Below are 17,416 nucleotides of genomic sequence, written 5' to 3'. Positions count from 1 at the left end.
AGAAAAACATAGATCTCTACCCAGAATTTTACATTAATCAGTTTTAAAAATTTAGCCAGAGCACCTAGGACATTGATGAAACAAGAATGAAATATATCCAAAATATCTACTAATCAGGGAGGAGAAAAAAAACTAAGAAACAACATGTTCTATAGACCTATATAATTACAAGATAATACCATCTGTAATAAAACAGATATGAGAGATTAGATACCTTTTCTTCAGGTATACTGTAACGCACATTTTCCAAAAATACTGCTGTATTTTCCACATTTGTATATCGTAAAAGAATATGAGCAAAATCTTCTTCACTGATAGTGTTCATCCCATTAGAGTAAGAAAGGAATTCTATTTCTAGGACTTCTGTCTGTAGGTTATCCATGAATCTATGACAAAAATATAGAAAGAATGAATAAGATAAATGAAGAGTGATGACAACAGGTGATACTTAGCCTCTCAGGGCTCTGGCTTCCTCATCTGTAAAATGGGGGAAACAAAAACACCTTGCAGGGTAGTGATGAGACTTAAAAGAATAGTGTGGTGCCTTGTGTTTACTGTAGAGAACACTATATCCATGCTCATCACTGTGGCTTACTGCGACAAAGGAGTTGGTAATATACTTCCTTAGGAACATATAGGTAAATACAGGAAATAATCAATCTCAATATCAGGCATTTCGCATCATTCAGTAACTCCCCATTACACTTATCAACTAGTACATACGTACTGATGAAAGTGCTTATTTGTTAGAGTATCTTCAGCTAGGATGGAATCAGTGAAGAGATGAGTATTTCTGAAACAGAGGATTCCTAAAGACCTTTCTCAACTTAGCATGTTAACATTTTTGAAAACAAACATAAAATTAAGCTCACCTATAAAAATCTTCAAAGTTGAGTTCAGCTTTTCCTTTCTTTCCAAAAAAGTGTACAAGAAGTGTAGTATCTGTTACTAAACTTGTAATGTCATCAGCACGCTTAAAAAATCACAATTTAAAGGTTAGCTGCAGTAAACAACAGGGATACCCAATATCCCTCAAAGAATTTTATCAACATAGAAATACCAAGAACGTGAATATATCAACATTAGAATGAAAAGCACAAGACTGTATTAATAAATGCCATTACTGTTAAAATGAAGTTCAATGTTTGAAAATAGAAATATGACTGAAATTGATCTTTATCCTAAAAAACTTTAAAGATATGACTATATTTTAGGAAGTTTTCAACCTCAAATTATGCATATAGAACACTTGTTTTAAATTATCTAAAACTGTTGAAATATTTTAGTAATCACCTAAATGTTTTATTTTTAAGTCCTTTAGTTTGGATTTTCGTAACCTAAAAACATCAGTTTTTTAAAAGGATGTTCAAAAGAGGTAAATTCTTCAGGTATATGAAATATATGGGGCTGACAAAAGAATGGTCTTAATCTTCACAAAATAGTTTCCTCTGAGTATGATACTTTCCTACTAAATTCCATATTTATGATACTTTAAATAGAACTACTATATTTTGGAAGAGAAACTATAGTACTATTATTTTGGAATTTACATAATCTATAATTTTTTTAAAGAAAATTCTTAAAATTATTTTTTGAATGGATAAGAGATTAATTCCAGAGGACTTTTTCCTTCAAGTTCCAACAAGGGTACTCTTAAAATCACTTTAGTCTAGTCCTTACAACGCTTAATGGTCTATGAAAATAGTCCTTTCCTTTAACGTGACTATATCGATTTCCTTTTCTTCTTCCTCCCGCTCCTTCCATTCCCTTCTCCTCCTCCTCTTCTTTCCCCATTTCCTTCCTCACTTGATCATTAACTCATATCTCACTATATACACTATATCTCATTATAAACTCTGGTGCAAAAATCATAAAATTCAAATGATTTTAACTCTCCCATACATAATCCTGGGAAATGTAAGAAAAAAAAAAGAGGCTAAATTATAACTAACATTTTCTGTATTTAAAAAAATATTAGCTGTAAATGTCCATCCAGAGATATATATCTGAAATATTACTTCTTGGCCAGGATTCTGTTTCATAGAAAACACAAGAAATAAAAAGTATATACTTCTCTACAAAGGATAAGTTGTGTTATCTTACCCATCTTCCACATACGAACTTTCGGTAATCTTTTTGATTCCTTATAAACTCTCTTCCCAATATTTCATAAAGACAGATATTTTATCCTTCATAACTTTTGTTGGATCTTTATTTTCCTTCTCCCTAGACCAAATATTAACGTCTAATGACAAGTTTGGCGTTATAAAGACTACGTCTTGTGACTGGTCTTTTCCCCTCCTACGTTCCTTTTAATCCCTGTTTTTAAGTGGTCTCTTTGCTACTTTGATTATTCAGGTCTCTCTCAAAACCTCCAACATGTACGGTATCTTCTACTTGAACTTATAATTACTGAAATTCCTTAGTAAATTGTGTAGTCTTACTTAAGTTTTTTGGGGGGTTGGATTTTCCTAAGTAATCTCTAGCCTATAACATCCTTAAAATTGGTTTGAAAGAGCTCTACTTGGTTTAGTTTGCTGACAACTCCCAAGTATTTTCAGGAGTTGGACTAACTTAGAAGTTCATATATATTCCCTATAAAATCTCCAACTTCTTCAAAGATCTGATTGCCAAGGAGAAAATAACACAACCTGGAAGCCAGGTGTTACATATTATCTTTTAAATATGCCTTCCTGAACAAGCTTATAATGGATGTTGAGTAATACCAGTGGTTCCAGCCTTTCAGGGCTCCGTGTGTGACAAGAGACTAGGATAATTTTCAGTAGTGCTCAGAAGGCACTATTACTTTCACCAGTAGCTTTATGTTGAGGAGGCAGACTGCTATAAGGAGAGGATTTAACATCAGAAGACCTGAGTTCATGGAATTTTTTTTACCTTTAGCTTCCTTATCTGTAAAATAGGCATAAACCTATTAATTTTGAAGATAATAATTTTGAAGATAAAATTAGAGTATGAGTGTAAATGAAGCATATAAATGTTATAATTGGCAGTCATAGGATGCTCTGGAATACAGCATTAAGACCTTTGGGGGAAAAGGAGATAGCTCATGTTAATTATAAACATTCTTTTGTGATTGTGTATGATCAAGTCTAATCCATTATTATCCATGGGATAGCTTCAGTAAGTTGGGGGAGAAATATTTGAGAAGGCATGCCTAAATGGAGCACAGGAGTGGAGGTTCTACCAAATCAGCAGCCAACAGTAGGAACTGGGGTATCCATCTGGAAGCTAGAGGACTGGAACATGGGGGAGAGAGAGAGTTGATCAGAAGAGGGACCATGGTGTTTTAGATAAAGTTGCTGACTTCACAAATAAGCTATGGGGTGGTGAGCACGTAAGATGACTGAGCTCGAGAGTAAGCTTCCTGGCTTTGAATCCTGACTTTTTCCTTATTTCTTAAGTGACCTTGGGAGAAGTTCATCTCTCTGAGGGTATTATCACCCAACAGTGCCTACCTTAAGTGAGGATCAGGTAACACATGTAAATCGTTTAGTATTATAACTGGCATATTTTAAACACTCAACAAATGTTATTACTTATTTTTGTCAAATCAATATATTTCAAGAAGTTGAAAAAAGGACTAGACAAGTCAGAGAAGAGAATAATGCTGAAGCTTAATGCAAAAAAAAAAAGTTTTACATGGTACACTTTTACTTCCTTTTTGTTAACTGGAACTACACATATGTTATATAGATCTGGAAAAAATATGCCTTCATCTCATGAAGGTCATAGGAACATCGAAAGTTAGTGAACTAAGCTAACATAGTTTTTGAAATGTTTTCCCTTAGTACTGTGATGTCTTTTACCTCAAAACCTAACACAGCAAAATGAGATGGCTTTGTTTTATACAGGTTTTCAATAATGACCTCACTCTCCCAGCTTTTCTCATGCCCACTGAGCAGAGCAGATCTTCGTTTACAGTCTTTCATCATCAAAATCTTATTAGACTTGGGTTGCACTTATCCAGATAATCCAGATCCACAGAGGCATAAGTAAAAGTTTGACATTAGAGAAAAAAAATGAGAAAGTGGAAATGGTGAAAACTTTTCTCCCCCATGCAATGAAACAGAGCACTGTTGGGAGTCACTGAAAACCATACCAGTGTCCTTAGTATCCTAACAGTGTTATATAACTTAAATCACAGGGGAGTTGGGACAAAAATAGAGACTTTATCCCTTTGATTCTTGTGCCCATTGTTAAAATAAAATGAATTCAGGTGTTTTCATAACAAAGCAAAGACAAAGCCACAAAAGAATCCCCATGGTCCATTTACGTGAAAGGCCCTTATCTTTGTTGTGATAAAAATTACTTCAAATGATTTCATCAAAAATAAAATAGTTAAATAAGTTTGAATGGAATTAAAGTATATAAAAATGTTGTGATTTTTAAGATAACTTTCAACATATTTTTATTGATACGATGGGATAATCACATCAAGCTCTGTTCAAGGGGCAGGAGGGAGAGAAATCAAACTGATTTCTAAGCTTTCTTTCTCAACAAATCTGAGTCCTGAAATACTTACATAAACAATGCTCTGGTGGCATCAGTAGTAACGTATAAGGAATTTCAATGAGTTGTAACTTAATTAAAGTTAATTCTCAATTATCCTGTCTAATGTGGGAGGGTAATAAGAGATAATCCCCAAATAATTATTTTATTTTAGAACACAATATAAGTTTTGTTTTCTTCTTCCTTCTATCAGATTTACTTTCATGATGTTTGAATGAATTCATTAATTGATTTAGTAGATTATGATTATAATGTGGATTGATTACAGCCAATGGTATGCTAGTAAATTAGATCTTTAGGGGGAAAAAAAGCCTGATTTGTAGTGTTTGCCAGTTTCTATGGTATTAATACTTCTATCAGGGCCACTCTTAAGTACCAACGGGATGCACAGATGTTGAGGTGGGAAGAGATGTACAGAATTAACTCTAGGAAGCCATAAAAACCAGCTCCCGCATACCTCTGACAGAGTTTACCTCTTCAGAAGGTCTTATGCGTATCATGTTATCTCTGAGTGTATGTAAAAGCTAACTGGTCTTCTGATATTAAACCTCCCAAGATTTGAATTAAATTCAATGTCAAATTAGTGGATTGTGTCTAATTGTGAGAATTTCTAGCAGACTGAAATTAGATTAAAGGCAGGCTGGATGTTGAAGTGGACAGTCTAGGATGGAGAGAGAGCAGTGACACGACTGTTGGTTTGAAGCTAGGTCTCAGCCGGTTTGTAGGACTCTTGGGCCAATGTCCTCATTTGCTCTTATTTTTAGGCACTGATTACTATGTGCCTGCATAAGTGATTACAGAATTAAGTACGCCTGAAGTACCTTTCACGAAACATCTATTACCACTTGCTGACTAAAAAATGGTTCAAGGGGGCCCTGGTGGCTCAGTGGGTTAAAGCCTCTGCCTTTGGTTCAGGTCATGATCCCGGAGTCCTGGGATCGAGCCCCGCATCGGGGTCTCTGCTCAAAGGGAGCCTGCTTCCTCCTCTCTCTCTGCTGGCTTCTCTGCCTACTTGTGGTCTCTGTCAAATAAATAAAATCTTAAAAAAAAAAAAAGGTTCAAATTACAAGGTAATTTTCAAAAGTTAATTACTGGTCAGAATTACATTGTATTTACACATCAGGGGTAAACTGGAGAAAGGGCAAAATGCTTTGTTCTGAGATTTTAAAATTGAAAACAACTGACAAAAATTAACATTTCCAAGTATCTGTCCCAGTCTAGAGGTGTCAAGTGAGTAACACTACAAAAGGATAACAGAATTCACACCTGATTCCAGTTTACTTCTCAGCTATTTTTAGGTGTAATTAAAAAAAAAAAGTCAAACTTTAGAAAAAAGAAATGAGAAGCCAGCTTTAAAGAGAAAAATAATGAAAAGTATCTCAGTATATACTGAAAAGTTCTTTGTGCTAAGACTGATAGTAAGGTTCTTAAAAATTCATAATATCTGAAATCGTGTTTAATGTTGAAGGCATAGTCCATCTTTTAAAATGACAAATCCCTAAAAACAAAACAAAAACCCCTGAAATGAAATGACAAATCCCTAGTAAGAACAGCATGCTGAGTGGACAGGGGAGCAGCCCACCCGAGTGCAGCAATAAGGCGCGTGTCTCTATGGAATTCAAAACCAATAATGAGTAACTGTCGGTCTGTTCTTAATGTTCTATGTGCTGGCAACCCAGAACAACGTCAAGTTAAAATATTCCTCCCTTCCTTGATGGACTGCTTCTACCTTACCTCCCTTGCTCACACTTGGTAAACTCCACAAGAGTAATATTAGGAAATTTAATGTTTGAATCTACCATAACTCTAAAACCCTAGCTGTCTTTTACCAAGTTAAAAGCTTCAGCACTTCATGTAACATGGCAAAATTATAAGGTTAAAAGATTCAGTGAAACTGTAAAATAGTATTCTCAAGTTTCCTGAAAGTGATCCTTTTATTAAAAAGAGTGATATTTCGGGGTGCCTGGGTGGCTCAGTGGGTTAAAGCCTCTGCTTTTGGCTCAGGTCATGGTCCCAGGGTCCTGGGATCGAGCCCCACATGGGGCTCTCTGCTCAGCAGGGAGCCTGCTTCCTCCTCTCTCTCTGCCTGCCTCTCTGCCTACTTGTGATCTCTGTCAAATAAATAAATAAAATCTTTAAAAAAAAAAAAGAGCGATATTCCTTTTTAGTTAAGTTGGAAAGTCATGTTTTCTACAACGAGCAAGCTGACTTAACGTAGACTGTTACAGGTCGCCTGGCAGCCCCTGCCAGCCTACTCAAATATGCCATTTACATCAAGAAATTATTGCTTTACTGAAGAGAACGGAAAATATAAAATTATTTTTGGTTTCATCATTGTAACTCTAAAATGAAACGAAGACTAGTTTAACAAAACGGCAAGAAGTACAAGGTCCTGGTTGAGGTTTAATTATACCTCTGCGAGGTCTGAAAAGAGTGCTTGGCTTGTATTACGTCTCAGTGTATCCCAATAGCTTCTGGAGACAAGTTCCTCAGCATCTGTTTTAAGTACCTGTAGAAGTTTTAAGAAGTACATCTGAAATCTAAAGAACAGTCACAAAGAATGATAATTTATACACTTTTAAGTCTCTTCTAGCCAACCTTGAAAAGAAAACACATTAGCTTACCTGTTTTGTTTTCTGCTGTGCACAACAGTATTATATTACGTTGCTGGTAAACCCAGGGTATTTTTAAGGGTGTAATGGTATATAACCACTATTTCCACGTACAATGTGGCTTTGTCAAAAAGGATCACATTCCCCAAGCCTCCCCCATGCAATCTACTGCAACATGCATAACTTCCAAGAAAGTGCGAAATAAAAATTTTATTCACACCTTATGTGAAGTAAATTCATTTGGACAGTGTTTTGGTCATTTTGTAGCAACCTATAAAAATCATGCTTCATTTAAAAATCAATTATTACCGGCCAGTGTACATCGTGTCAGTGCATCAAGGAAAATGACCACATTCATATGTAGAGACATAAAATTTAAATTAATCTAAAACTTGTCAAGAAGAAATACACCAGTTTAGGCTAAACTACTCAAAGCTACTCAGAAGTTTGCTAGGTATGTCTCCTGTGAATAGATAAGGTATTTTCTAACCCTTTGCAAGGATGGAACACCAGCTTCTGTCTCAGTATTGGCTAATCTGAAGAAGGCGAGATCACAATTAAGAAGGGCAGTCTAATCTTCATGTGAAAACATAGAACTACAAGCTTAATTTGGGTCTCTGTAAATAAACATAATTAAATGCAGTTTCCGTCAATATTTATCAGGGAAGATTTCACTGGTTCTAAGGCTTTGTATTTTGGTTATTATGGGAATAAAATGCTGCACCATGTATGGAGGAGTGAGTGTCTAATGACGAGGAGAACTTTTATTTCTGAGTGTGTTAATTTTTAAGTTTGGTGCCACTAACAGAATTATAATGTGTTCGGGAGTTATTTAAAAAAAACTAAGCTTTAATTCATTATTATTGATTAGAAAAACACTGCCTATTGATCATATTTTAATAAAATCTTAATAACAAAGTATTATTTACCAGGAATCACTTATATAAACATAGACATACTTATTACCATCAGTGTAAATGTAGCAATATGTTAGAGAATCCACTCAACGCCCCCTCTAGAAACAAAACAAGCTTGAACTAAGCAGTTTTAAGCCAAGTAAAATTAGCTGAATTTAGACCAAAGTTCATTTTTTATATAAGAATGGTAGAACCTCAATAAATGTTAGCTAGATTAAATACTCTACAAATATTATCTCAATATTTCCAATTTGGATACATTTTTTACTGTAACTGAAAAGGTCAGTATATGATAAAGAAAGGGGTGGTTAAACCTGTCCAACTAGAAAACCCCGCTGACCACACTGTTACTGAAGGGTAAGAGGAATGACGATGCACTTTGTGAAGCAATGCCTCCTCCCTTCTTCCAACACGGGCCAACATCACCACTCACACACTCACATACGTATACACACCAACACTGAGAACATCTGAAGGAGGTTCACAACATATTAAGGGATAAAAGTAGTTTGACAAACTACATTGATATAGATCTCTATAGATAAAAATACATTTTCTGAGCTTACAAAAGAAGTAAATATATTTGGACATACTGATGATCTCTGGTGAGATTAGGATAGGTTTTATTTTCTTCTTTTTGCTTTCCTATATTTTAAAATATTTTAAGAATGTATATTTATCTATCAGGATCATATACTACTTTTTTCAATTAAAAAAGTCTTATTTAGAACATAACAGCTTAATAGTCCCTCCTGCAGAAAGCTTTCACACTCAACATTAGCCCCCCAAATTAAATTATGATAGAATATATAACTGAATTGTTACAACTGCTGATAAATGTTGTTTTATCCAGGCAGTCTGAGAAAAGGAACAAGACTCTCACAGCAACTACTGTCATTCTTTGTATTCAAGGAATAAAGCTCATGTATCAGTAATTTTCTTGGCATAGTCATAGATTCCTAAATATGTATCTGTTCAGGAGCCAGTATTTAATTTTTTAATGGCTTAGATGATGAAATTGAGAGTAAAATTTCAGAACATGCAAAACTAGTAGAAAACTTTAATATCAGAAATATATAACACAATATTTAAAATAAGCTTAAAGTAGCAATGAAAATCAGAATAGATTTTACAGCAAGAAATGCAACACATATACAAAACCAGAATATACGCCTACAGACTAAGGAAAGACAGAAGGGAATGCCCAAGTGTCACTCACTTGGTGGCTATGAAATAAATACTATGAAGCTCTGATATATAAATGCAGGAAAATTTACAATGACTTCCTGAAGTCTTCTCAGGGTCTTTGATTACTATATGAGCTTTAGGCCTCTTTACTAGAATGTTAAGGTAGATGTAGACTTCTATTAAAAAAGGTTAAAGAAGACATAAATAGTTCAGAAGAACTTCAAAAATGGATGGCACAGGCAAAATGATGTCCCAAATGTACTGTATTCTGTAAGCTTGACACATTTTTTTGCCCCCTCCCACCAAAAAGAGAGCTACACTATAGTAAAATTGCAGAATACCAAATGCAAACAGAATCTTAAAAGTAGTAGAAAGAAAAACAAGACTAACTGTAAAATAATAATTGGACTCAGAGCTGACCTTTCAATTTCAATAATAGGAGCCAGGAGCCTGGAGTGATATAATTTGCTGAGAATAAATGTCAACCTACAATTATAAATATAGTAAAATTATCTTCCCAAATAAAAGCACAGACAAAAAAAGATTAAAAAAATGAATTCATAGAAACAGAACAGATTGGTAGTTGCTAGAGGCAGGTGGGAAGGGGGTGGATGAAGACGGTTAAAAGGTACAAACTTCTAGTTGTTAGATAAGTCCTGAGGATGTAAGGTACAGCATGGTGACTATGGTTAACGATACTGGATATTGGAAGTTGCTAAGAGAGTAGATCTTGAAAGTACTCATCATGAGAAAAACAATTTGTAACTATCTGAGGTGATAGAGGTCAACTAAACTTATTGTGAAAATCACTCTGCGATTATACACCTTAATCCGATATAGTGTTATAGGTCAATTAGATCTCAGTACAACTGGGAAAAAATAAGGGCAAAATGAAGATAATTCCGGAATGATCCTCACCTGAGAATATACTTTCTGAGATTAAGATTGTGAGAATTAGGAGAGAATGAGATTAAAAAGGAGATTAAGAAAGGGCAAATATTTAAGTAATTCTAAACTAATACTGATGGTATATATTTAAGAAATCTAATTTATGGGATTAAAAATAAAAAACAAAAACAAACACTGTATAAACTCAAGTATCCAGGGCGCCTATGTGGCTCAGTGGGTTAAGCCGCTGCCTTAGGCTCAGGTCATGATCTCAGGGTCCTGGGATCGAGCCCCACATCGGGCTCTCTGCTCAGCAGGGAGCCTGCTTCCCTCTATCTCTCTCTCTCTGCCTGCCTCTCCGTCTACTTGTGGTCTCTCTCTGTCAGATAAATAAATAAAATCTTAAAAAAACAAAAACAAAACAAAACAAAAACAAAAAACACCCTCACGTATCCATGCCAGGAGGGGAATGAAAGCCTTCAAAGCACTGTAAGACTATTTTTAAGGAAGAGGTGACAATACAGCCTATCTAATAAGACTTCATTATTTTGGGGTGTCTCGGTGGCTCAGTCATTAAGCGTCTGCCCTTAGCTCAGGTCATGATCCCAGGGTCCTGGGATAGAAACCCGCATCGGGCTCCCTGCACAATGGGAAGCCTGCTTCTCCCTCTCCTACTCCCCCCTGCTTGTGTTTCCTCTCTCCCTATTTCTCTCTGTCAAATAAATAAAAATCTTAAAAAAAAAAAAGACTTCATTATTTTAAGTATACTTATTCAGATTTCAAGATAACTATACAAGATACAGAAATATGGTGTCTTCTAAACTAATAGAGAAGAAAATAAAAAGAATAAAAACAAACCTTAATTAATTCAAAAGGAAGGTAAGAAAGGAGAAAAGTATATAGAATGGCTAAAATAAATCCAAATAATTTAATAATCACAGTAAAGTGACTGAATCTGTCAAAATAAAAGGTAGAAATTATCAACCAACATAAAAAAGAACCAATAAAATACACAAATTGTATGTTTTTTAAAAAGACATGTTAAGGGCGCCTGGGTGGCTCAGTGGGTTAAGCCTCTGCCTTCAGCTCAGGTCATGGTTTCAGGGTCCTGGGATGGAGGCCTGCGTCGGGCCCTCTGCTCAGTGGGGAGCCTGCTTCTCCCTCTCTCTCTGCTGCCTCTCTGCCTACTTGTGATCTCTCTGTCAAATAAATAAAATCTTAAAAAAAAAAAAAAAAAGACATGTCAAGATATAAGGACAGAGACTGAAAAAGATATGCCAGGCTTCTATTAATGCTATTAATGACAGCACTAATCTTCTCATTGAGAATAACTGAAAAAGCTGGACAAAAAATAAAACAGTTATATCTTCTTAAAAGCATTGTAAAGACTCTGATACTGTGTTGGGTGACGGTATAACAGCAATGGTGGGTAAAACTGCTGGTGCCTTAGTATGATGACAGCAGTGGCACCAAAGACCAAAGTCATTAGATTCTTCAGATCCATATACACTCACGTTAAAAAAACAAAAAATTCACTTAAGAATGCACTTGCTGAGGGGCGTCTGGGTGGCTCAGTGGGTTAAAAAGCCTCTGCCTTAGGCTCAGGTCATGATCCCAGGCTCCTGCTCAGCAGGGAGCCTGCTTCTCCCTCTCCCTCTGTCTGCCTCTCTGCCTACTTGTGGTCTCTGTCTGTCAAATAAATAAATAAAATCTTAAAAAAAAAAAAAAAAGAATGCACTTGCTGAAGAATAAAACTTACAATTTTTTAAATTAATCTTTGAGCACACACCTTTTGAATTTTCAGTGTAATGAAACTAAAAGCATGCATAAAGCACTTCTGAAGTACAATGGTTGTCTTGAGAAAAAGCCTTTGTGCAAGGGTTTGTGTTGCAAGGTGAACTAGTCAATTCTTTTGTGAGCTGCCATTTTTACTTGAAAGAACAATATCTAGAGAAAGCAGTTATTCAGACTTTGCTATTTGGTGGCCATTTTTCTGAAAATGAATGAAATGAGCCTGTCACTTTAAGGGAAACAACTGGTAGTTATTTGTTGCAGAAGCATCTATGAGAACCTAGCTGTCCTCTGTTAAATCAGATATTACAGAGATTCCCAAAGAATGAGAAATACCACTCTCCTCACTACATTGTTTATTTTTCATAAAATATGTTTAACTTGTGAGTTTTTTTTAAATGGATTAATACTTTTAAATTTCTTAGTTTTAATTTCTACTATGGTAAATAAAGATATAACCAACATAAACAAAAGCTCTTTTTGCACTAATTTTTCAGTAACGTAAAGGGATCCTGAGTAAACAATGTTTGAGAACTGCTGCTTACAGCAATAAAAGTGTGGATGAAACAGACAATCATGATGGTTGTGTTAAAGAAGTAAGAAAAGAAAAACTCATTTAATATGATCCCAATCATATAAAGCACAAAAATGTGTAAAACTAAACTATATTGTTGACGTGCATGGATGGCTCAGTTGGTTGGGTGTCTGCCTTCGGGTCCCTGCTGTGTGGGGAGTCTGCTTCTCCTTCTCCCTCTGCCTCTCCCCCGGCTCTCTTGCTCACTCTTTCTCTCAAATAAATAAATAAAATCTTAAAAAAAAAAATATATATATATAGAGAGAGAGAGAGAGAGAGCTGAGGATGCATTTAGTAGGTGGTGGTAAAACCACAAAGCAAAGCAAAGAAGTGCTTTATATAGAAGTCATGATTGTGGTTATCTTTTGGAGGAGAGGGAGGGATTACGATTAGAAAGACCTAGGAAGGGGCATTTGGGGACATGGCAATGTTTTATTTATTGATCTATTTTAGGTTTAAACTTTTATTGTTAACTTTTTATTTACATTTTAGTTGCAGTAAATTCCTGAACTAAACAGTGCATTTTAAAAATAGGAGAAAGTTTCACCCTTACTAAAGAGTAGAAAATAAAACTAAATAGAAAATAATACAAGATATTAATAAAAATAAAGTTGGTATATTTATTTTGACAACTATATTGATTTTTAGGCAAAAACATTTCTAGAGAGCTAAGGATAATATATAAGGGAAGATTCAATTCACTAAAAAGATTTAAGAAATGTATATTCTTATAGCAGGTAATACCAATGCTTCTAAATATATAAAACTTAAAAATAACAGAATGACAAGTAATTAACAAGTCTATCATTGTAATGTACAATTTAACATACTAATTAATAGATCAAGCTGACAAAAATATTAATAATAATAGAGGTTTAAAACACATATTAACATGTTTGGTCTTATATATATAACATAACTCTGTATCCCAGTTGGAGAATACACATTCTTTTCAAACACAAATGTTGTTTTAGCCCATAAAACAAGTCTTAACACATATCAAAAACTGTATAAAAACTGGCACATTTCTGACTACAATGGAATTCGGGTAATTAAAATAATCTTTAAAAAACTTTAAAAAATCATATAGGACATTTCAAAATAAAATATACTTGACTTTGCACTATTTATTCTTTTGAATTCTTTATATTTGTTTTCATTCCTGTGGCAAGATAATCAAGAGCTGAATATATGAGAAATACGGAAAGAATCATGGTTATTTAGGACAGAAAAGGCTATAAGGTAACTATCTTCATGGATATAAAGGAGAATGCTCAACCTTACACTGTAGCTAGAGATAATCTGACATAAAACAGGCAGAATCTACTATAGGAGTGATTAAATTTTCTAACAGGCTTTTACAGAGGCCATAGAATCTCTCTGGAAACAAAGTTGGGAGGGTCCCTGCCGTTCCTGAAGGAACTTTTTCCTAAAGGTAGAATCTTAGGTTATATTCAGCTCCATGTACTGCATTTATATTAGGTACTTTGGCACTCCAGATCTACAATTTTGGAAACTAGCACATAACCACCAGTTAATTACTAACACTGTACTAATATATTTGTCCAATATGTACATCACAGTATTCTATTTAAATTTCAGGCCAACTGAACTTTTGTCTAATTTTCAACAAATTTCTCTTGTTTGCTTGAATTTTTTAAAAAAAATGATTATTCCTTTCTGAGCAAAATTTTTTCTATTAGAGGGAAAAAAAGCAGTTTATATAATCAACTAAACCCTAAGGGAGTTGAAAAGTCACGCAATCCATTTATTTAATAAGACTGTGGATAAAAATGACATCAAGTTACACCACTTTAAAATATGCATTTTTATATTCTGAGATGGAAAAATGTCTTCAGTTAAATAATAAAAATTTAAAAATTACCACAATAAAATGCAAAAGCATATATTTACTACTAAATAAGTAAGCATAATTTAAGTGAAACAGGCAATTTAAATCTGTTTCTTAATATTCTCTCACTCTGAGTGACTGCAATTTCTATATGTAACTTAAACTAGCGCTAAGTTAGTACCTATTTCCTTTTAATGATAGTACTCTGAAATGTGTATTTTTAAACACCACATAATTATCTATATGAAAATTATTTGGATATAAAGGAAAAATACAAAATGCCACAGTTGGAAAAATGGCTCATGCAATGACACATGAGATTAGAAGAATAAGTAATAAAGTCACAAGTATTATTAACATTTATTAAGTTTCAGAGGGTATATGGTATTATAATCTGTGAGATTTACTTTATACATTCTTAGAAATTTTTTGAAATGATTAAAAGAGGAACATTAATATTTTTAAGACAATGCCAGACTTTATTTAATTGAAAACAGTAGCGAATTTTGTAGTAAAAATTTAATGTTACTTGTAAGTTATCAAAACAATTAGTCATAAGGGTCCCATGGACTTGGCTTATTCTCCAACCTGTTCTAGGTCCATTCCTTAGGACTGAAGGAAGATACCTTGGATGTTCAAATCTAGAAGAGAGTTAATTTTTATAGTATGGAATTTTGATCAACTCTCCAACACAGGAGATAGCACACCTGCTTCAGAGTTGCACACTTATGACTGTAACACTTTCAAGCAGGATATGGTGTCAGTAAACCTGAATTCAAGGGCTCCTCTCAGGGGGAGTTTCTACAATTTGAAAGATCCTTCTAAAGATCCTTGGGCAAATTAAATGAACTGCACATGTTTACAATCAGAAGGGGCCATGGCCTATTCTCTTTTGTTTAGTAGCTGGGCTAACCAACAAGCTCTGACTTTCGAGGAGGGAGGAAAGAAGAAGAAAGCTTAGCATAAGAATATCTGGAAGATATTTGCAGGAACTCTCAACTTCTTCAAGAAAAGAAAAGTCTGAAAACCATAATCCTCCTTGAGAAATAACATGATACATTGATATAGTAAATGTATCAGGTATCATACCAGACTTATGAATAGACCACAGGCAGTAGGCAGGCATCAAAAGTTTTAGAAAAATTTTGCAGAATACTAATGACTAAGAAAAGTCTTTCTATTAATATTTTATTAGATTTGAGAAAGGACTGTATCAGATGGAGAGATCTAGGTCTTAAAATACCTGTGTTCTGCAGGAGCATAGCCTGAGAATCTGCTCCATAATTTGTATTTAACTCTTCAAATACTGCTGAAAAATATAAAGTTTTCATTATTTTACCAGAGCTTTTGGTGGTTGTTCACTCAGCTTTTCCTTAGTTTAATCTAAAGTTAAAGATACACAACGGCTCTGTAAATTTTAGTCTTCTCATAAATCTAGGAAGGAAATAGAAAATTTTGGCTTGGCTGCACCTTATTATATCCAATAAATTCCTAAACATTCTCAATAGCATATATAGCTGTATATAAAGAAATAACATTATCAAGTATAACAGGTGAGGGCTATTTACATAAAGAACATTTAAAGTATTGTACATACACTATTAGTAGGAGAATGGTATCCATAAAGTTGAAGACGCTGACATAGAGCACAAAGGGCCAAATGAAGTGTCACATTTCAGAATGAACCCAAGTATAGCAAAAGAAAAAAAGAAAAAGACGACAAAATAATCAATTAGGAAGGGCAAATCATTATGCTACATTCTATATAGAGCACACACACAATACAAGTGGGATAAATGTTAAAGATGAGTAGCAAAGTTTTTCAAATCTCATATAATTAAATATTAAATGAATCTGTGCTTATTTCAACCATTTTCATTTTAACTTTCTGATCAACTACTACTTTGAGTAAAACATTCCTCTGAAGTACACGGTTTTATTTAGACATGCTTCAGCAAATTCTCTATGGGTCAGGGGGAAAGTCTGGATATAGCAGCATGGCAGTGAAAATGGTATGAGAGATCTGGAGTGGAATCTTGTTCTGTTCTGTTAGTGCTGGGATCTTAGGCAAGTTAATGAGCTTCTCTAAGATGGCTTTCTCATCTGTAAATGGTATGATACTTACCTGGCAGAAATGTCATGACTAAATGGGAGTAACATTTATAATGGATATAGCCCAGAGTGTCTTAAGAAATGTTATGTTCCCTTCTTGCCTTCTGAAGCATATACTGTGAATTGGCTACATGTTTTAGGTCATTTAATCCCCGTAACAATCATATGTGGTCATTACTACTATTTATCCCCATTGTACAAATGAAGCAACTGAGGCACAGGCAGGGTAGAGACCTGTTCAAGGTTGCCCACATGAAAAATGATAGAGCTAATATTCAGATGTTAAAAACCTGGCTCTATGTCTGTTATACTGTCTCTCTAATGTAATCAATGTATTTTTACTATATACTAAATTTCAGTGGCTTAAAAACTCAAAAATCACATCAGTTCAGATTTGCATTATTTAAAATGTGGCAACAATTAATAATAAGTTACCACCAATCATCATTATTGTTAAACATAGTAACAAATATTTGTAAAGAGCTATACTGTCTTAGAACGCTGTTTATTTAGTTCAGAGGTATACTAAAGATTATTTTTGAATAGCTTTAAGGAATAGTTTTTATTAGCTAAATTATGTAAATAAATTTCAGGAGCACTCATTAAACTCTAAGATAAATACCTATGAGGTACTTTAGACCAATGACTCTAGTAAGCATTTCTTTACTTATAAGCAAGTTATACAATATATTGCTTATAAATTCTTTTCATCTGTCCTTTAAAACAAGTCTCCTTCTCCATATATTTGCTAGAGAATGTGTATGCATTGTATGCATTGACCTGTATGCATACGAAATTATACAATTTAGGGTATGCTGATATAATTTAAGTTTCATAATTCAGATAGACTTTCCCTAATTAACCCAAGGTTAATGAGGTTTTACTATATTACTATTAAGAGCTATTTGCATTAAATCAGCATTAACTTTACTTGGGCTGCAATAAAGCTCAG

General features: G+C 34.1%; 1 protein-coding gene across 1 annotated transcript in view; it reads right to left on the bottom strand.

The window, feature by feature from the left end:
* Positions 1 to 17,416, bottom strand: part of MICU3 (mitochondrial calcium uptake family member 3) — a 101,238-nt gene that overhangs the window by 16,368 nt on the left and 67,454 nt on the right. Inside the window, 4 exon segments of the mRNA XM_059384130.1 lie at positions 215 to 386; positions 873 to 973; positions 6,944 to 7,039; positions 15,950 to 15,988. Of these exon segments, the coding sequence (XP_059240113.1) occupies positions 215 to 386; positions 873 to 973; positions 6,944 to 7,039; positions 15,950 to 15,988 (408 nt within the window).

This window comes from Mustela nigripes, chromosome 18, assembly GCF_022355385.1.
Source record: "Mustela nigripes isolate SB6536 chromosome 18, MUSNIG.SB6536, whole genome shotgun sequence".
Lineage (NCBI taxonomy): Eukaryota > Metazoa > Chordata > Mammalia > Carnivora > Mustelidae > Mustela > Mustela nigripes.
This window is presented reverse-complemented; position numbering and strand designations above follow the sequence as displayed.